Genomic DNA, 22,294 nt, shown 5'->3' on the forward strand with positions numbered 1-22,294 from the left:
GGAGTGCAGTGTAATTTGGGCTCCCCTGGGGTTCACCTACCAGAACAGGCACACCCAAACTGCAGGGGAAGACCTGCCAGGCCTGAATCAGGGAGACAACTTCATTTAGGGACACAGGGAGGATACAGTGTTCAGACTGTTATATGGTGACCAACTAGGGCGAATGGGGTACTGGTTGACCCTGTTCAGGACTCCCTTTTTGAACTAGAGGGGGATCACCTGATAAAGGTGTCCCAAGACAAACAGACTGGCGCCCGTAGAGCTCAGTTCCCAGGCCATACCGGAACCAGGTGTTAAAACTAGCTTATGATATACTTTGGGCCAGCCACCTGGGGGTGGACAAAACCAGGGAAAGGATACTGGCCTGGTTCTTTTGGCAGGGCATTTACCAAGATATCAAGGATTATTATGCATCCTGCCCAGAATTCCAATTAGTGGGCCACAGACTGGCTCATAAGGGCCTCTTAATTCCTCAGCCACTAGTGGGCACCCCATTTGAGTGGGTTAGGATAGGCCTTGTAGGAGTCCTAGAACTGAGTTCAAGTGAACGTTGATTTATTTTAGTAATTGGAGAGTTCACCACCCAGCACCTGGAGGCCACGGCCTTGCGCTCTGCAACCACACAGGCAACAGTTACTGAAAGTATTCTCCTGGGTAGGGAGCCTAAGAATCATCGTGACAGACTGGGGCATGGCCTTCACATCATGACTAATGCAGGAGGCACAGGCCCTTCTGAAGGTCCACTTGGTAAGAACCTCTTTCTACCCCCTGCAAACAGATGGATTGGTAGAAAGGTTTAACTGCATGTTAAAAGGAATGCTATGAAAATTTGGAACTACTGTGTCCCAGAACTTGGATAAGATGTTACCCTATCTGTGGTTTGTGATCAGAGAAGTCCTGCAGTCTTCTTTGGGCTTCTCTTCTTTTGAATCATTATATGGAAGGCAGTCAAGGTCAGCACCTCAAGACTGGCCCATACTCTCAGCTAGATAATATAAAGGAGAGTTGAGCTCCATGAGGGGGTGGGGGGGAACCAGGAGAGAGGATATACTCTGGTAACCAGAGCAGAAAGCTGCAGGCAGCCAAGCCCTGTGGAGGCCCCATGGGTTAGAAAGGGTCCTAGCTGGTACCTGCCAGAGGATCCCTGTTTGACCTCCCACCGGACTGTTTGTGATATTCATTCCTTCCTCCCTCCCTCCCTTCCTTCCTTCCATAATTAGAGCCCTAAAGAAAGGGACAAAAACCTAGGATGGGCATGGCTGACTGTCCCCAGCTGGTGACTAGGGCACCAGCATACAGTCGCAATATTAGAAACGGACAATAACAATTCTGTGGTTGCTCCTACAGCACGCACAAGTTGTGGTGGTGTACAGTCTTGTTACAGGAGGCTTAAGGATATAAAATCCAGAATAGGTCCTAGCTTTAGTTGTTCTTAAGTCAGTAAAGAAACATCACCACAAATGCTTTGCAGCTCCTTCTGAACCACATGAACACATTAATGAAAACAAATTATTGGAAAAGTTATACACCGGACCCTCGCTAGAACGTGGGGTTTGGGATCCATGCGCGGTATCGCGTTAACACGGGGACCATGTTATAGCCGGGGCCGTGTTACCCTGGATCCCAATTTAAATATTTAAATTTGGGATTCATCGCCACGATCACGCTATACGTGAATCCACGCTATAGCGATGTGCACTCTAGCAAGGGTCCGCTGTAGTATAAAATGTAGAAGTAAATGTGCTAGATTTTTTTCATTACTTTAAATTCTGACTTTCTGTAGGTGATGCAATGCATTAAATGATCAAAAACCTGACCATAACAGACACCTGTACCCATCACACAATTCAATACATCTGGTAACGTGTTCAGAAGAAACAGTACTGAACTAGTAAAGATGCTGAAAGTGATGATCAAGTTTCTTTGGCAGTTATTCAAGGAATACAAACCACTGTCAATACTAGTACTATCCTACCATTACTACAATATTTGATCAAATAAATCACTACAAAACACAAAAATACTAAAGGTCAACATGTATGAAATCACTTTTTGTGTAAACATACAAAAAGAATCCCAGCAAGTAAAACTAAAATGTTTGTGAAATGTCATTTTTTAAGTGTGCTTATTTTATCTCCTGCCAGCAGATGTAGCTGTGGTGCAATGCACAATGCAAACACATCAGAGATGTTCTCTCCAGTTCTGTCGTTAGATGGCACTATCCTTAGATGGTGACTGTTAGACAAATGTCCTCTTGCTCTTCAGAAGTCTCCTAGGGAAGATTTTGTTTTGCACGGAAGTGCAACCTTGATGTTTGACAATTAAATATAACAACCCAGGCTAATAAATGCCTCTGCCTTCATAGCTGTGCACTACAATAGGTCACAATAACTGCTGGCATCATTTCTACCCTTAATTATACCAATTCTGCCAGGACAAATCAAGTTTCACTGCTCTTATAAAAGAGTATCACTGAGTCTCCTTTCCTTCATCCACCTCTGTTAACCCTTAAATAGCTCTTAAATATTGTAACTTCCTACGTTGTTTTTAATTTTATACTTCCAGGTAGAGCCCAGCACGGGGTAATTTTTTTAATGCCACTTCCATCCCGCAGTGCAATACCCACTCTCACCCACTCCTGCATTGTTTGTTGCATTTTTATCCCACTCCTGCTATTATGGCAGCAGGTCCTGGGGGACCTGCAGGATCCCAGTCCCACTGCAGGGCTTTACTTCCAGGCATGTGGTAGACAAGTTGCATTACATGCCTATCACTTCCCTTCACATATTTTTGCACGAACGAATTAGAATAGTTTTATGGCAGGTACATTGCTACCAGGGCCAGATCAATGCAGTCCATAAGCCCTAATGTCTGAGTGTCACAGTTACTAATGAAGCCAATGGGAGCTGAAGGTACCTTTTTATTTAGGTGTCTGAGTATGCATGTAGGAATCTAACCTTAGGCAGCCAGGTTTGAAAATGTTGACCTCGGGGTACAAACTATAATCACTATTGTAGCTTTAACAGTTTTATGTGCAAAGGAACTTAAGTTCACTCTTAAAAGTAACTTTTAGTAGACAGCATTTCCATCAAAGTTGATTTTTGCCTGGTACTTCATCATTCCACATCTATACGTTAAACAAGCCAACATATTTTTAACAGGCCATTTTGTAGGTCTGTACCTCTGCTCACATGATAGCAATTGATAACTTTCCAAAAAGCATGCACTTGTTTCCCTGGATACAGGAAAAAAATATATATCAGCAACTCCTGGTCAAAATGATTATGTCTAACACACGCAAAACTAGAACGAAGGGAATGACAGCAATGTTGCAATGTAAGTTTCCAGAGATAGCTCTTGGGACGCTTGGGAGCTACCTCTGGGAACTAATGTCTAAACTCTAGATGACGCTATTTTGATATTCAACCCTTGCTTCTGTGTATTATGTTAAAGGGCTGGTCAAAAAAACACCAGCAACAATACAAAAAGATGACTTGCCTCAGAAATATTACTTGTATTCAGAGGAAATTCTTTGTTTGGTTAGAAAACTTTTCATTTATAGTAAACTTTGGGTTTTGTACCTGTAGGGACTTTAAACATTTACAGTTCAGTAGGTACATGATAAGATCAGGAGAGGAGAAACAAACACATGACTAGAGTTAGTATAAAACAGCAATTTTTGATTGTGCAAAAGACTCAGACTTTAATGCAAGAAGGCACAGTCATGATCATCTAGTCTGATCTCCTACATATTGCAGGCCACAGAACCTCACCACTCACTCCTCTTGTAGGCCCATAACCTCTGGCTGAGTTACTGAAGTCCTCAAATCTTGATTTAAAGACTTCACGTTACAGAGAATCCACCATTTACTCTAGTTCAAACCTGCAAGTGACCCATGCCCCTTGCTGCAGAGGAAGGCAAAAAACCCATAGGGTCTCTGCAAATCTGACCTGGGGGGAAATTCCTTCCTGACCCCAAATATGATGATCAGTCAGACCCTGAGCATGTGGGTGAGACTCACCCAATAATCAGTGCTAATCCACATTATCAGATGTGGGATATGCCAATTTCTCTAAAATCTGAAGATTTTAAAAAGCTAACAGAATAATATACATCAGTGGGGGGCAGCTAGGCTATTGGGCCAGTGTCAGGGTAGATCTGTACTTCTCAGGAAAATACAAACTAAGCTCAATAAAACAGAATTATCAGAAATTACTGACTAGAGACAAATCGTGCCATCCTTTGGCACCGCCTGAAGTGCTCTGACTGAATGGAAATAAGAATCAGCAATATACTGTGGAAAGCACCATTTTGGCTGCTGAGTGACGTGCTGGAGCTCAGCATGTAAAGGAAATAATTGGGTGTCCCCATCCTCTTTCCTACATTGTACCCCCTGCAGCCTGATAAAGCGTTTGAGTTTAAACAAAATTGCTTTGCATTTGTCTCATGTCCTAACTGAAAGCTCTGCCTCCCTTCACTTGTTCCTATTAAGAATATTGTGAGTGTGTGTGTGTGTGTAGAACACTATATTTTGGGGCCAAATGTTCTGCTAGGAAAAATGCCAGGGGAAGTAGGGCCATGACACACGACTTACTAGTAGAAGGGTTATGAGGTAATTCACAGTGAGGCCAGAGGAAGGTGTGGAGATAGGGGTGTTGCTTAATAAGGAAAATATCAGGCTGGAGTATGCTTAGGTTTTTTTCATTTTGGGAACTAAGAGGGAAGTCCTTGCTGGCTATGGAGATTTACGTAGTTTGTTCAAGTAGCCAAGAACATAATCTACTCATTAACATTCCAGCTTGGGAAGCAGACAACTCCACCAAACCTGCAGTCACAGGGAGCCCTGATGGCAGATTCCCCCCAGGTCAGATTTGCAGAGACCCTACAGGTTTTTCGCCTCCCTCTGCAAGGAGCATGGGACTACCAGGGACAAAACGAAATGCTTGTATGATCTTTACTGTTCATATTCAATACTATGTGGCACTGGAGCATAAGCATCTCTGTGTGAAGATAGCTTGAACTCCTTGCAGTATAAGGATGTTTCCCTAGCTCCTTGGTCCTGACTGATGACATCACAAGATTCCCCCTCCTTCTATTTCACATGAAACCTCCATCCACTGTCCCCTTACTCTCTATAGAAACACACCAGTGAGGAAATTGATATCTGAAATAAAAACAGATGGCTCTCATGTTGCTGCAGTACTAATGCAAAACTTGGACACTTCATGCCTGAAGGCTGCTGAAAATAAACAGACTGTGCTAAAGGCAAAACTCAGACTGTATGGGGAGCTAAGCAAGGGATAACTTGGAATTCACACCCCCTAACAGAGAGAAAAATTGTAGCTACTATTCTAGTCTTACGGCTGGAATAGTGGCCCTATGTGAAGGCTCTAGAATACTGGTTCATATAAGTATGGTATTAATCGTTCCTCTCCCACATCACCCACAACAGCCCCTTCCAAAAGAGCCTATTTGTGGATAGTATGAAGCCCCCGCTTTCCGGTGCACAGAGGCCACTGAGCAGCCATTCTCCCTCAGCATACACCTCTGCAGATGGCACTCTGTAAGGCTCAAGTGGTATGGAGGACCCATGAAAGACATTCCATACCTAGATGACAATTTGTGAGGAAATGATGCGTGTACTCACACTGTGAACTCCCAAAGCCTTCCAGATGGCAAAACTGATCAGCCCAACTCCACACCAGGCATACAGTGAACCCCACCCCAAGGCTCGTAAGGCCAGCGATGAACCATTCTCTGGTAATGCAGCTGTGGCAGTAATACCCTAGAATCAAGATAAAAAGATCAAGGTTCAGTACCAAAAGGATTTTAAAATATCTAAGACAAGAAAAATGTTTGCTCTACGCATTTGTCTCTTTAGCAAACTCTACTATTGAACTAAAGACTCAACAGCATTTGACAGTAACAGCAGAGGGTAGAGCAAGGGGGTTAGTTCAATCCCTTCCTGTCCCCCCAAATTCCCAAAGAGCTGGGCTAAAACCCTCCACAAAATTCCTCAGGATGAGTTGCTCTTAATCCTCCAGGAAGGAGACTCAGCAGCAGCCCTAGCAGTTGTTAATAGCACATGTGGGTAGCAGACGCAAGAACCCTAATGCAGCTGCCATGCGGGGATGAATGACGGACTGACTGGTTGGGGGCAGAAGATGCAGTAACTGAGTAGTAATCAGGAAAACAGAAGGGCCCAGAAACACCTTCACAGCCCCTGATCACTAGAAGTCAGAGTGTAATAATGCTCTAAAACTCATCTCTGGACTTGATACCCTCTTGCACAGCAGACCTCCACACTGGCCCCCTGGGTAACAGAAGAGAAAGCTGGAGAAACAGCAGAGCCCTGATGACCTTCAGCCCCATGTGGAGCAGGTAACTCAGAAAGAGAGGGGCTAATGTGAGCGTGGGGGGAGAGGAGCATCACCTGAAGGAGTTCTGAAAATGGGCTTTTTAAAAAAAAACAAAACCCCCCAAACAACTAATGTTGTCTGGCACTGCTTGGATCTCATTTCTCCAAAGAACCAAGTGACTGGCAAATGCAGAACCCTGTTCAGCCTCTGTACTGGTCATGTGGAGTCATTTTAACCATTTGTCAAAATTCCGATACATCAGGGTTGACAAACCTAATAACACAGAAATCTTTCTTTGCAAAAATCATTTCATGCTGAGCCAAACAGGTTCCCAGTTGTGATTTGAGGCCTTTGGGTGTCGTCCTAATATTAATGTACTATTACTAATATAGGAGTACATAGTACGGTTTACACTGACCAGTCAACATTTACCTAGTTATCACACTGTGATACCTGATTAAGTGTACTTAATTCCTGTAGGATACGTGTAACCTACAGAATGTAACTGCAGTAAACCAAATACCACCGCAGTTGGTAACCATAGGCATCAACTTCTTGGGTGCTCTGGGGTTGGAGCACCCATGGAAAAAAATAGTGGGTGCTCAGCACCCACCAGCCACAGCTCTTTGGTGGCTCATGGAGGGACTTGAAGGAGGGCGTAGAGCAGCCAGCAGTGGCCTCAGGGAGGGGGCAGAGCAGGGGCAGGAAGAGGCAGAATGAGGGTGGGGCCTCGGGGGAGATGGCGGAGTTGGGCGGGAAGAAGCGGTGCGAGGTCGGGGCCTTGGGGGGGGGGAGGTGGAGTGGGGGGGCCTTGGGCAGAGCGGGGGTGGAACACCCCTAGGGAACAGTTAAACTTATACTGATTTCATTGGAACTACTCAGGTTCAGGTAAGGACTGCACGATTGGACTCTAAAACTTTAGTATACTAACTATTATATGAGGCAAAATTCTTGGTGAGACCACATAAAAATGATAAACCTTGGTAAGTTCTAAAGTTTACTACCCTGAAAATGCTCCCATTCAGGCCCTGATTCTAGAAACACTTTTATGTGCTTAAATGTATATACATGAGTTTTCCCTCTGAACCCAATGGGACTGTTAAGCACATACATAAGTGCTTGCAGGACAGAGGACAAAGAACATAATGCTGTATGTAAATTAGCCCTTAGGTTAAAGAACACTATTCTAGAAATATTAAGATTCAAACCTGCACAATAAAATAAACCAGTATCTGCACACACTATTTAAAATTGTTTGAGTAATTTTTGTTTTGTACTCAGAATTCTGAAAGAACTGATTAAAAACAGAAGGAATGAATCCTCAAGGTAAGGCCTTCTCCATGGAAACACTATGTTGGTAGGTAAAATTCTGGGAGTATAACAGAAATTGCCATTTTATTTTTAAAGAGTATGAAACTACTGTATGAAGGTAACAAATAGTAACTAGAAGTGTAAACGTGTAAACAAATAGGTTCATTTGCAAAATTATTTAATCAAAAATATGAAATCCTGACAAAGAAGATTCATTTGCAAGAGAATTTAAAGAACAGTTTTTTCATATATTCGAAAGAATAGCAAAGAGAAATATGTATCAGAATAGCAGCCAGGTTAGTCTGTATTCGCAAAAAGAAAAGGAGTACTAGTGGCACCTTAGAGTTAAAACTAAGTATCAGGATTAGCTTGATTTCCAAACTTGTTTAAAGCATTTATAGCTCTTGGATTTTTGCTTTCAAAAGATGACCTGCCATGGAAAAAGATTAAGTTTATGATCTTGTATGATATATAGAGAAGACCTGAAAGTATGTGGTGGTTTCATTTTTTTTTCCCTAAAAGAGTTTGTTACAAATTCCTGTCTTATCTATCCTGTTTTTCCTGGAATACTTTATAAATCCCTTGATGGTGATGGATGATATGATGAACTAGGATGATGTCTTCATAATTACCTGTAAAATAAACCCTGCGCAGTTGAGAGAGGGAGTTTTAATCACAAATTTTAGAAATTCTAGGTTTTTGTTTGTTTTCATTAATACCTGTTTAACTCAAACATGTGCCAAACAGTTGTGAGAAAAGATCTCATTGTTAAAGGATCAACATCCTTACCCTTAACTTTAGGGTAAGAAAATCCCACACCAGTTCTTTAGCTCTCCAATGTCACCTCCAGCAAAATCATAGAAAACAAGATTTTACACTACTGATATTTCTAATGTAAATCAGCAGAAAAAATATCTAAATTGACCTCACCCTACCCACTGGTTAAGTCTTTATTATACATCATAAAAAAGTGCAAAAAACCAAGTGCACAAACCCAAGATTTTCTTTTTGCAGGTCATCTTTAAATAACCTTCCTGAAAATTTTAATATAGATCCTGCTATTTGCCCTCCTGCATTTAATTTCTATCTATTTAAGCATATGTAGAGTGCCCACCACTCTACATTTGGACATTGGAATAGGATCAAAAACTTTTCATTCAACTTTGAATCATAAAAAACTATATATTTAAATAATCCCAGAGACAATCATTAACCATTTTCATTCACTTTTTAAATTTCTAAGATTTAGTTCTGAGCATGGTTATCCAGCTGAAATATATGTTCACAAAGGATATATTCAATAGCAATCTGTCTGTTTACATAGCCTAATCTAATTTAAGAGTAGAAGCCATTAACAAAATGCTATTAAACTTGGGGCAACTCAAACACTGTTGGCTCAGTTCTCACCTTAGAATTACGGGCGCACATCGTTTAAAATCTGAGTGGCATGCACGGATACATGCATTGTGTATATGCATATATATATATATATATATATGTGCACAAAGACACAAACTACAGTGATCATTATTCAGACTAAGTCCTTTATATAAAAGTCGTATGATCTCTGTACAGTAGCTAATGAATGTTCATAACAATGATTCTGTTACTTTTAGAAATTCTATAACTTTTCTTTGTCTGACATTTTTCCTATCTAAATATTTCAAATATAATATAAAATCTGAGAATTTCTCTACTTTTGAACATGAAAAACCATGCAAAAAAAATCCACTTAATTGAATCTTTAAGTGGGAGACACGAGTGCTATTTGTGAAAACGGATGGCAAAAATGAATTCTATTTAAATGCTTCATTGCGCCAAAAAAAGTGATAATCGAAGAAACTGATCTGGCTTTATTGGCAGTAGTTCAAGACAGTTCAGTCACAAGCCAACTCCTCGGGGGTATTAAGTATCCAAATAAATTGTGGTGCTTAGAGAAATCTTTGTCGTAGGATGTTCAGGCAAGCTATTTAAATCCTCAAGAGAAGTGATGACTGAATTGCTAGGAGAAACGCTTCTGAGATCACAATGCAATGGCACAGAAAAAATGTTTCATTAATTAAAACATACAAATAGCTATGTATTGCTCTTTTAAGTGAATGGGGTTTTACTCATACCTTTGTTACTTATTGTCAGTACACATTCGTTTCTCTTCATCACAGCTCCAAGATTTGAAAATACCTCTCTGAATACAAAAATAAATTGCTAAAACACTTTTTAAAAACAGGCCAGGAAAATAGGGAACAGAATTCACTGACTTGATTCCCAAAATATATGTTCCAAATTTTTACTTTTTTTTGGGGGGGGGGGGGGAGGGGGAATTGAGGGAGAGGGAAGAAGACGGGGGACAGACACACTACCGTTGAAGGTACCTTTTTCAAATGTATTAGGGACAAAGGCCCCAAACGTGCAATTGTCTCCATGTGAGCAGCTCTCTATGTCTGCAGAGAAGCCCCATTGCCTTCAAGGTGCTTAAAGTTAAGCACATGCTCACTGCTTTGCTGGATTGGGGACAGATTTCTCAGCATCTGACATGATTGACCCCACTGTGAGTTAAGTTAAACGCATGCACAAATCTTTGTAGGACTGGAACCTAAATCACAAGAAATTATGAGTTTGTCCTTTAATGGCACTGGATTTTATTTTAAAAAAATCTCTTAACTGGCAGTTTCTGCTTTGGGGTGTTGCAAGTCAGAATTAAGGTACATTATCAGAGCTTGTCCTCCAGGTATTTCTTACATGCTTAACTTTGTTCTCATGAGTTGTTACACTGATTCCTATTTCAATTCATGGGAGTAAAGTTAAGCATTTACATAAGTATCTGAAGGATTGGGGCCTTGCCTCGTACTTTCCTAATCAAAAGGTGCAAACTTGTGTACTGTGATCACGACAGGCATAGAGATGGAAATAACCTTGAGAAAGTTATCATTAGGGCCCTACAAATTCATGGTCCATTTTGGTCAATTTCACAGTCATAGGATTTTAAAAATAATAAATTTCATGATTTCAGCTATTTAAATCTGAAATTTCCGTGTTTTAAATGGAGGGGTCCTGCCCCAAAAATGAGTTGGGGGGGCGGGTTGCAGTACTGCTACCCTTACTTCTGCACTGCTGCTGGTGGCGGTGCTGCCTTCAGAGCTGAGCAGCTGGAGAGCGGCGGCTGCTAGCTCGGAGCCCAGCTCTGAAGGCAGAGCCGCCGCCAGCAGCAGTAAGTATGACATGGTATGTTATTGCCACCCTTACTTCTGCACTGCTGCCTGAAGAGCTGGGCCCTCAGTCAGCAGCCGCCACTCTCCAGCTGCCCAGCTCTGAAGGCAGCAGCGCAGAAGTAACAGTGGCATGGTATGGTTTTGCCACCCTTACTTCTACGCTGCTGCTGCCGGGGTGCTGCCTTCAGAGCTGGGCCCCCGGCCACCAGCTGCCACTCTCTGGCCACCAGCTGCCGCTCTCCAGCCGCCCTGCTCTGAAGTCAGTGCAGAACTAAGCTGGTATTACCAGGACCCCCCCTAAAATAATCTTGTGACCCGCCCCCGCAACTCCTTTTGGGTCAGAACCCCCAATTTGAGAAACGCTGGTCTCCCCTGTGAAATCTGTATAGTATAGGGCACACAAAAGACCTGATTTCACGGTGGGAAACCAGATTTCATGGTCTGTGACATGTTTTTCATGGCTGTGAATTTGGTAGGGCCCTAGTCATCATGTAAGGAATGGTGCCAGGTCATCGTAATAGGGTATGACCAGCAAGGAGATGGATAAATGGTGTCCAGCAGATCACTGGGAGGTCAGCTGCTGAGTGCTCAAAGCTAGTGATGGATTGAGAAGGCTTCTGAAAATTCTGCTATGGTTTCACCAAGAGTCAGACATGAATAAACGGATTTTACTTACTTACTTATTTACAGCAGTCCTTTCCTGCCTCATGCCTGGCTCTTACCCCTGCTGTTAATCTCTCACTTTTGTAAGCATAAAAACATTATTCATTTTAACTATGCATTTTACATCTATGATGACTGCATTTAACTTTAAAGCTAGTTATTCATGGTTATGCTTTTACTTTTGTACAATATCATTTAAAAGTTGTATTATTACAAATGATAATGTTCAATGCTCTAAAATATACAATTCTAAATGAAATTAATAATGCTACTACAGAGCTACTTTTCTGGTTTGGTGACTAGTCCTCAGCTGTTCTTTTGTTGACAGTTATACCATTTTCAAAGTCTAGCCTCAGTCTTGTGAAACTGTTCACCAGCTATCCTCACAATCAGCATGACAAAAAGCAGCATTTCCTTTTTATGCTCTATAAGGTTCTAGTTCTTGGTAGACACTGATGTTTGCTGATAAACTGTTTTCATTCAGTTGCAGGGCTAGCAGCAAATATAGGTTTCAACCAAAAAGGAAAATCCTTCACTTCATTTGGTGCCACGTCCAACCTACATACGCTTCAGTGTCATCTTAATGCCACTCTAGATTAATTTCATATTGAGTAGTAGGGCAGGTCAGCCAGTGAAGAGCATACAGATCTGAAATGGTGTTAATGTAACGTCCAGGAAAAAGTTGTTTTAAAACATCATTACAAGATGGTAAAAAGTAATAGCCAGTCATAATGAAACCAACTGTGCTATTTGAAACAGGATTTATATAATTTGTGGAATTACATTATTATACAGTGTGCCTACTTAATATATTTAAAATGAGACAACTGGCTTAGTTTCTATATATCTTACAAAATTGAATGTCACAAAATTAATTACAAATAGTTACACGTATAAAAGCCAATGACACTATACTCACACACTCTAAGTAGAACAAAACAAAACATAATAACTGATACTATAACTTTATATCCCTCAAACCCTTCTCTCTCCAAAAGCTGAGAGAGAAAGATGAGTTTTGAAGACAGCTTTCAAGGTTAAAAAATCTGGGCATTGTTAGACTAAGTAGACTAAGTAATTTTTTGTATATTTCAAATCTAAATAGGCCATACGAAATACAATATACAATACTGCCACAAAATAATGTATAAATACACTCTACAACTAACCTGGCTTGTTTATTTTTAAATCCAGTGAAGTTTAATCTTCATCAAAATCTTTTATCACTTGCTAAAGCCAGGTATAAGGCAGGAAGGCACTCTGCAAGCTTTCCCAAAAAATCTCACCCAGTGTACCTTAATCCTCACCTACATCACACCTTTCCCAGTATTCTAGTAACACAAGACTCTTCTGAACATAATAATAATTGTGCTAAACCAGTGGTGGGCAACCTGCGGCCCGTGGGCAACACACAACCCCTCGTCAGGGTAATCCACTAGCAGGCCGTGACGTTGACCATCCGCAGGCATGGCTGCCCGCACCTCCCAACGGCCATGCTTTGCCGCTCCCCGCTGCTCCCATTGGCTATGCCTGCGAGTAGTCAATGTAAACAACTGTCTCGCAGCCCTCCAGCGGATTATCCTGAAGAGCAATGTGCGGCCCACGGGCTGCAGGTTGCCCACCACTGTGCTAAACTGTAAAAACATTTTTCACTGTTGGAGAGGATGGGATGTTAAAAAAACTGATCCCTGTTGGTTTTCTGCTACTAAAAGTACCCTGCTGTTTATTTTCTTATTTTAAATTATCTAGATTTTGATCATTTATCTTCTATTAGTTTGTCTTTAGAAGAATTGTTACATTACTCACAGAAAAAATGTGTATGCTGCATCTTACTGTTCACCTATCGGAAATTAGAGGGCGTTTGCATTTTTTGCTAGATATTCTAGTATTAGAGGTGACATGGGATCAGTATGGAACAGCCACAGAGTGATGTGTCCCAGTCTAAAGTAGGGTTTTGCAAGATGAAGGATGGATCTCAGATATTCCCTCCTCCAAAAGAAGACATATTGAGGGTACAGAATAAACGCTGTGATAAACTTAATGGAAAGTACAATGAATAAAATGATACGATTTTGTATGTCAGATCAAAAGGATTTAGAGGGTGAGGTATCTCTTGGGTGCAATAGATATTACAGTAGTTTTAGTGTTTGATCAATTTTAAGTGTTTATTTTACAAATGCTCATTCAATGAAAAACTGATTAAGGAAAAACTCTTCTTGAATAGTTGTGTTCTGTTCCAAGATTAGATATATTTGCACATATAGTCCCATCATTAGGTTTGTCCTTGCAGTTAAAAATGCAGAATTATTTACAGGTTTCTCGGTCTAAATGTTTATGGCACACATGTTCTACTAGGTCAATATTATGTATTTACATAATCTTTATTTGAAAATTCCCTACTTATATTAATTATACACACAGAATGTCCTCAACTTGAATACTTTTAGAAGCTTTTTGAATGATCTAACACTATTTTTTATTTATCTTATTGCAAGTGTTACATACATGTGAGTCACAGACCAGTACATGTACCATGTGTTGTAATACCTAGGTGGCATGGGACAAGTTAAAGATGGAGTAAACATTTTAATTTTAAATGTCCATGTTTTTCTCTGTATAATCTAACTAAAAGAGCTTTCTGCATATTTATTTATAACAGTGATCATTCACACACTAGGTTTATCTGTGACAGAATATTTATCTACATGATATTCATTTAATCATATAGGTTGTAATCTTGAAAATGTGTGTGCTTAACTTTAAACTTGTCAACAGGACCACTGACATAAGTAAAGTATACCCATGTTTGCAGAATCGGGGCTTTAAATTGCAAATGTATTGTTTAAAAGCTTTGTGTTTCAATAATTTTGTGACAGAGGGCAATTTCCTGCAATATCCCAGATAAACCTTAGTGAATTAAGTTAAATTTTTTAAGTATAAGGACCCATTGTATTAAAAATAGAATTGTTTGTGTTGTTGTAGGACTGTATGTAACTTTTCTAGGATAATGACTAATGTATACCTTGGGGAAATGTTATGAACTTCAAAGGGACAGTATGTGCAAAGTGGGCTTCCTAGGAGGTACTTGGGAGGGCATTTGAAGCTATGCCCTGAGGAGGAAAACCCATTGTCTACCGATTGATCTGGTTTCCAGAAGCAGGTAAAGAGCCCTGAACTATGAGGCTGGACTAAACTTTTCATGAGTGTGCTAGTTCTGTGCTGAGGCTGTTATAAACTTGTGACCATAGACAAGAATCCTTTGTGGGATCTGAAGGACTAAACTCCTGCCAGAACCCATGCTGGAGTTAGGCTGATCTCTGGTAAGCTTATTAGTGTGCATGTAGGTTCTTTTATTGTTTTTAATATGTTTTCTCTGTAATGCTTTTACCCTAAGAATAAATAAGTTTGCACAGAAAGTGCTGTGAGGTAACATTGTTATTAGTCTCTGAAGAGAAAACAAACAGGTCTGCTTAGACAGTCTGACTTGGCTGGTGCATTTATAGTATAATTAGGGAGCTGTGCAGCCTGGAAATATCCCGGTCAGAAAAGTAAGAGATGCATGTCTCCACCCAAGAGAGACAATGGCTGGAGAGCCAGAAGCCTAGTGTCTGTGCCCTTAATTGACCATAGAGGGGGAATACAGGTGTAGTCTCCCTGAACTGAGATAAATGTATTTAATATTTTTCATTGGATTATAGTAATATGATCACAGCAGACTGAATAAACTTTTTATGGGTTTTATTATAACCAGCCCAGATCTGCCACTACAGCAGTAAGGAACACTAACGCCTAACTTAGAATTAACTCCTGCTCTCATTGACTTCATTGATGCAAAATCAGGCCTCCTGGTTATAAAACTACTATACCATTAACAATTAGTATAGCCAAAATGAGCATGCAATAATACACTATGAAGCAAAAATTTTATTTTTACTTTCACATGGTTGTATAGTACTTTAAAAGAGACAAACCTTATCGAACCAGTTGGGGTTTTTCTTTTTAGCCATAGCAAGTGTTGTACCAAAACCAGCTATCACTCCTGCAGTAGCAACAGTACCTAGAAAAATTCCACCTGCCAACAAAATTTAAGAAATTAAAATAATGAATTTATTTCCTAGAAAAAAATAATGTTCAAACATTAAAAAAAAAAAATCAGAAGTGCAGATCTATCAGCAGCTGCCTAAGGGAATGGAATAGCTGTCAAACTGCTCATTTTCTCAATCTAGTAAATGACAAGGAATGTTTTATAATATAGTACTTTAAAGATCAATGATTAGTTTATATCAGCAAATTAAAACGCTGATTTGCTACTTCACACTCTTGGCGAAGAGAAAGGGCACATGGCCAGTAAATCCATGTAGAGACTGATCATCAATAGGAAAGATGGGTAAGGCAACTTCTGTTGTAGAGAGGGAGAAGATTTCGAGCCACTCAGAACTCTTCTTCTGGTCAGGTCTGTGTGGTTCAAAAGCTTGTTTCTCTCACCAACAGAAGTTGGTACAATAAAAGATATTACCTCGGCCACCTTGTCTCTCTAATGTTCTGGGACTGACACAGCTACAGCTACACTGCATTCATCTATAGTAAAGTCAGATAAAACCAAGCAGACTCCAGGCTTTCCCAGGTAAGGTCCTTCTCCTTTACAGTGCTCTCTGAGCAATATCTCCCCACAGCAGCATGGGCTCTCAAGAGCTATGTATCCCACGGCTATACACTTCAGCACCCTTTCTTCAAGGGGGAGACTTAACTCTGCTTCTTGCAGCGTTCATCAGTTCAAATTGCCAACTGGAAATCTGCCCATATATGAGGACACATTCAGCAGCTGTTCTCCAGCTTTGTTCCTGTTGTGGCCTAGAGCACCATTTCTATACTCATGGTGGTAGCTGAGCGGCTTCTGCAGGTCTTGGGAAGAACGGGGAAGCACAACTTTCAGTTGCTCCAGAGAGACAAGGTGGGTGAGGTAATATCTTTTATTGAACCAACTTGTGTTGGTGAGAGAGACAAGCTTTTGAACTACACAGAGTTCTTCAGGTCTGGGAAATGTACTCAAATTTCATTGATAAACATAAAATGGAACAGACTGTTTAGCATAAATAGCTAACACATATTTCAAAGGATCATTCAAGGTGAAGTTGCCCATTAACAACTCTGCAGTCACGGGCTGGTTATGAGGGTTACAAATTGTTGTTGTAATGAGCCATAAATCCAGTGTGTCTGTTCAGTCCATATTTTATAGTGTCTAGCAAAGGTGTGAATTTAAACTCCCAGGCTTATCTTTTGAAGCTGTTGTGCAGGTTTCCTTTGAGGAGGAGGCCTGAAAGGTCAGATATAGAGTGATGGCTTTGTGACAAGTGCAGTAGCTTCAGAGGCATTTCCAAACCTGCTTGCACTCTCTTGCTCCCCTCTGAGCAACCTGAAGAAGAAGCAGGTCCCACCCAAAGGGATGGTCCCCTTGCTCCCTTTGGGGCTGGAATGAGGGGCTGGGGCAACAGCAGAGCAGGGGGAACCACTCCTCAGAGATGGGGGTGGGCGGGCAGAGGCTGTCAGTACCAAGATGTGGCTGAAGCCACAGCACCTGCTAGAGCAGCGATGGCCCCTCCTGCAACCCATAAATCCCCCAAGGAGGCAAAGGGCAAGGAGTGGGGCGCTCGGCTCAGCTGGGGAGGGGAGAAGCAGCAGCATCCTTGGGACCTTCTTGTTGCAGTCCAGGCTGTGGCCAGCGGCACCCCAGCCAGCCCCACTGCCCACCCTGGGACACAGCCCGTCTGCCCTGGAGACAAGGGGCTTTCTCACACCATTGCTGTGATGGGGAGGGGGGAATCTTCCCCCCCTTGTGGAGACTGGGCAGAGCAGCAGCGCCCCCACATGGGGCCTTTACTCCACCCCCCGGCTCGCTGCACCTTTGATGAAGAAGAACTTGTCCTGGGCTGCTGCAGGGTGACGGCCCGCCCGCGCCACGGGCGACCCGAGCCCGGGGTTCCCCTCAGCGGCGCCCTCGGCGCCCCCCGCGCCAGCAGCCGGCACCATGCTCGGGTCGGCGAGCCAGGCTCCTCCCTGCAACCCGGATGGAAACCGAGCTGGGCAAGGACGCGCTAGCCCAGCCCCCGCCTGCGCACCCGGCGGCGCTCGGCTCGGAGTCCCTCGTACTCCTCACCCCGCGGCGGCAAGGCTTCCCCAAGCCGCCCAGACCCGCCGCGCCAGTCTCTTCTAGCGTCAGCTCAGGGCGGGGGTGTCCTGCCTCCCCCCTTGATACACCTCCACCCCCAGCAACAACCCACCCCCAGGCGTCAAAACTGCGTTAAAATGGTACCCCCCCAGCTGCGAGTGAGCTGGGCTGGGCAGGGCAGTTTTAGGGGCTGGTGTGTGACAGAAAGTATTGACGAAAAGGAGTACTTGTGGCACCTTAGAGACTAACCAATTTATTTGAGCATGAGCTTTCGTGAGCTACCGCTCACTTCATCCAATGCACAATCAGCCTGAAGGGCAAGTTAAAAACAGCGGCTGAGGGAGCCTGTAAATGTCTTGCTGACTCAGGCGGGCTAATCCGCTGTGTGGTGTGTGGCTTAACACTGCATGTGTGTTATAGACTGTCCGTTTTCTGGGGCAGCCTTTGTTTCTTAAAAATACGAAAGTATTCTGCAGTAATATGAACAATTTGGGACAGGGAACATCTTTTTGCTCTGTGTTTGTATAGGGCCTAGCTCAGTGGGGTCCTGGTCCTTGGCAAGACACATAATTTTACAATAGTAATGCTATAGTGTATTTTCCGTTGCTGCAAGATACACTTTTTAATAAAGGAAAAATATGTTTTATTCTATGTTTCGTAAAGCTCAATGTACATATGCTCATTAGTAATAATACCTGAGAGACACCTTGCCTCTCTAATATTCTGGGACCAACACAGCTACAACACGGCAAATAATACCTAACATTTATAGTGCTTTTCATCAGTAGATCTCAAAGCGCATTACCATGCAGGTCAGTATTGTTATCCCCATGGTTCAGATGGGGAAACTAAGGCACAGAGAGCTTTTGCTGACTGTTTCAAGGACTCATTTAACATCTTGCTCTCTCTTATATTCCTAATCTGTACTATTTCTGTCACTCTTCAACATGTGATAGATACCTTTTCCTAAAGCAGGGTATCTGCTAAATCTGCTTTTTTTAGAAAGCAGATAAACATTATGACTTTTAAAATGTAACTGCCAATCCTAAGTGTGCCAAAAATCATGAGGCAGTCCAAGAAGTCATGAAACTTTTTAAATAATATATGTTGAGTTCTTTTTCTTTGCCTTCTGGTGTTTGAATCTTTAGCATTGATATTTCAAAGCTTATGTTTAAAACCATGAAATCTAGAAACTCAAAAAAAGAAAGCTGAGATTTTAGTGTAGTCAGGTGACTTCCAGAACTTTAAGAAAACACCAAATACTGCAAGACTCCTGATGAAATCAGGAGAATTGGCAACATTGCAAACAAGATGTAATATTGGGTTGGGAGGCGGGGACAAGAGTGATATTAGAGGTCAGCTCATTTTGCTAATTGATGAGGTAACTGATTCACCATTAGGTTGAGTCTAGACTGTTGATAACTTGCATATGTTCTCTTTGATTGTGTATTTCTGCTCTATTTCAGTTATAATTGACTTATAGAATCTGAGAGCTGTTTAGCAGTTATTTTTACATCTGAAAAACTTTTAATAACATTTGTAAACAATTTCATGCTGACATTTTGTTGTAAGCAAGAAACCAGAAGTAATTCTTCTGCTCTGCTCCATGCTGATTAGGCTTCAACTGAAGTAGTATGTCCAGTTCTGGGTGCTACATTTTAGGAAAGATCTGGATCAATTGGAGAAAGTCCAGAGAAGAGCAACAAAAATGATTAAAGTTCTAGAAAACATGATCTGTGAGGGAAAATTGAAAAAACTGTGTTTGTTTAGACTGGAGAAGAGAAGACTGAGAGTGGACATGAAAACGGTTTTCCAAGTATATTAAATGGTGTCACAAGGAGGAGGGAGAAAAATCGTTCTCCTTAACCTCTGAAGATAGGACAAGAAGCAATGGGCTTAAATTGCAGCAAGGAAGGTTTAGGTTGGACATTAGGAAAAATTTCCTAACTGTCAGGGTGGTTAAGACTGGAATAAATTTCCTAGGGAGGTTGTGGCATCTCCATCACTGGAAATTTTTAAGAGCAGGTTAGATAAGCACCGGTCAGTGATGGTCTAGATCAGTGGTCTCCAACCTTTTTACGCACAAGATCACTTTTTGAATTCAAGATCAACCCAGGATCTACCCCCCCCTTCCCCGATGCCCTGCCCCACTCACTGCGTTCCCCCATCTCTCTGTCGCTCGCTCTCACTCACCCTCACTCACTTTCACTGGGCTGGGGCAGGCGGTTGCGGTGTGGGAGGGGGGTGAGGGGTGCCGGTGCTGGGAGGGAGTTTGGGTGCAGAAGGGGGCTCCAGGCTGGGGCAGAGTTGGGGTGTGGACATGAACACGGGGAGCACGCAGAGACCTGCTGCTGCTCCCACAGCTCCCATTGGCCACAGTTCCCAGTCAATGGGAGCTAAGGAGTCGGCGCCAGGGGGAAGGGGCAGCGGCAGTGCATGGACATTCCTGGCCCCCCCAGGGGCTGCAGAGACATGCCAGACTCTTCTGGGAGTGGCGTGGGGCCAGGGCAGGCAGGGAGCCTGCCTTAGCCCCACTGCGCCGCCAGACTTTTAGCGTCCAGAGATCGCTATCGGCTGGCAGAGGCCCCAGAATCGACCAGTTGATCACGATCTACCGGTTGGTGACCAGTGGTCTAGGTAATACTTAGTCCTGCCATGAGTGCAGGGGACTGTACTGGATGACCTCTCAAGGTCCCGTCCAGTCCTGTGATTCTATGATTTTCCTTTTTTGCTATATCCTTAGCATCCAAGCTAAGGATTGGTAGAGTGTTTTGGAAAAGCAAGTTCACACTGGTCTTGCACATTATATCGTGCATGTGACTTCCTACACCCAAATAGAGCCCCACTAAAGTCAGAGATCCACCCTGCTTGATCAAGTTGTAGGATCAGGGCCTAAGATAGCTTGCTAACACATAATTAATTAACATTCAGTCTATATTATTTCTCCCTTCTCAGTTTTTTGTTTTCTTCAGCAATGGTTTATTTGCAAAATACTTAGGACAGGCTGATGGAAAGTCACATCAAGGTCTCTACTCTGCAGAACAAAGTAAATAATGCCATAATATACTTACCACAGTAAAAAAATATATATATATATACAGAAGAGGAGAGAAAACTGCATTTCCTGGGGGAATGGGAAGCCATTGAATAATGATTAGTCAGGGAATGACTAGTTTAGAACAGAAATTTCTCAGACTTCCCCACCATGCCCACAGGACTCAACTTCCGTATATCCCAAACATGCAAGTCATTGTAAATGGACAAACTGCTGTCACTAACACTCAATGTCAGCAAAATTAATGTGCTGAAGTCCCATTGAAGTTAATGGAAAAAAAGCATATACCTAAGCATGTGTGTAATGCTTTGCTGAAGGAATCCATCTATGTGACACATACTGCTGTGCATTGCCATAGTAGCTGAGTACCTTCTATGTAAAAATCAATAAAAATAGCAACTTTGCTAGTGGAAATCAAGGACTCTCTGGCTCTCTCCCTTCTGTTTAGAGTTTGTTTTTTGTTGGTTGTATGTTACAGATATTTATTTTTATTGGTGGGTCATCTTATGTCTATTGTTCCCACCCCAAACTCACATATGTTACTAAAGTGGTCCAGATAAAATGTTTTGGAAAGTTTTAAGTGATTCTGTTGAATAAGCTAAAAGTGGGAACCATTTTAAAATGACCTATTTTGAAATATGTTATTGCTTTTATGCAGTTAGGATTCTCAGACTTTAATACCATTGAATACATTTCATATATATGGCTTCACTCTCCACTGTCTTGTTCCTTGTGAAGTTATTTGCACCTGTACAAAGAAAGTGTAAAACACCACCATTTTGTTTTGGTGGCATATTGCATCTACTTTGCACAGGTGTGCGACTACGTGCGGTGCAGGACAATGGAGAATCGGTCCTAATGTCTCCAATACAGAGTATGCAGTGAATTTAGTATTTAGTTACATATTTTACAATGATATTTTTTTACCAAGGCATTTGATGACAAATACATTTTACTATGGACAGAGAAGACATTTTACTACAATGTCTCTGACAGAACGCATTTAACTGTGGCCACTTTCAGGATTTACTGAGTCAAAACAATGCAATGGAAATTCTGCCAGAAGCTATTGGAAACTTAGCTACACTTAGGTTCCCACCAGTGCTACTGGTGGGATTTTTATTTTTTTTTTTTTTTGTAAAATTCCCTAGTGTAGGCAAGGCTGTAACTCTTGCAAGGTAGACAGGACCTCAACTGCTAATGTTAAAAAAAAAAAAAAAAAACCCTGAAAAACAAACAGTTTTGAAAAAGAAAAAACAATGTTCACACCTTAATTTTAGAAAATTCTTTGTAGGTTACCTTTAAAACCATGTCACAGTGCCTAGGTGCTATGGGGATTTGTGCTGTCAAGGTTCCCTCCCCACTCTGAACTCTAGGGTACAGATGTGGGGACCCGCATGAAAGACCCCCTAAGATTATTTTTACCAGCTTAGGTTAAAAACTTCCTCAAGGCACAAATCCTTCCTTGTGCTTGGATGGGTACTGCTGCCACCACCAAGTGAGTTAGACAAAGATTCAGGAAAAGGACCA

General features: G+C 41.9%; 1 protein-coding gene across 2 annotated transcripts in view; it reads right to left on the reverse strand.

Moving 5' to 3' along the window:
- Positions 1-17,593, reverse strand: part of TMEM242 (transmembrane protein 242) — a 47,131-nt gene extending 29,538 nt beyond the window's left edge. For both annotated transcript variants that reach the window (XM_074946995.1, XM_074946996.1), the window contains exons 1-3: positions 17,444-17,593; positions 15,515-15,615; positions 5,649-5,786 (exon numbers count right to left, since the gene is read on the reverse strand). In XM_074946995.1, coding sequence (XP_074803096.1) covers positions 5,649-5,786; positions 15,515-15,615; positions 17,444-17,570 — 366 coding nt within the window. In that variant the 5' untranslated portion in view covers positions 17,571-17,593. The remainder of the gene's footprint in view (positions 1-5,648; positions 5,787-15,514; positions 15,616-17,443) is intronic.
- Between the last annotated feature and the right edge of the window lie 4,701 nt (positions 17,594-22,294).

The sequence above is a fragment of the Natator depressus genome, chromosome 3 (assembly GCF_965152275.1).
Source record: "Natator depressus isolate rNatDep1 chromosome 3, rNatDep2.hap1, whole genome shotgun sequence".
Classification (NCBI taxonomy): Eukaryota; Metazoa; Chordata; order Testudines; family Cheloniidae; genus Natator; species Natator depressus.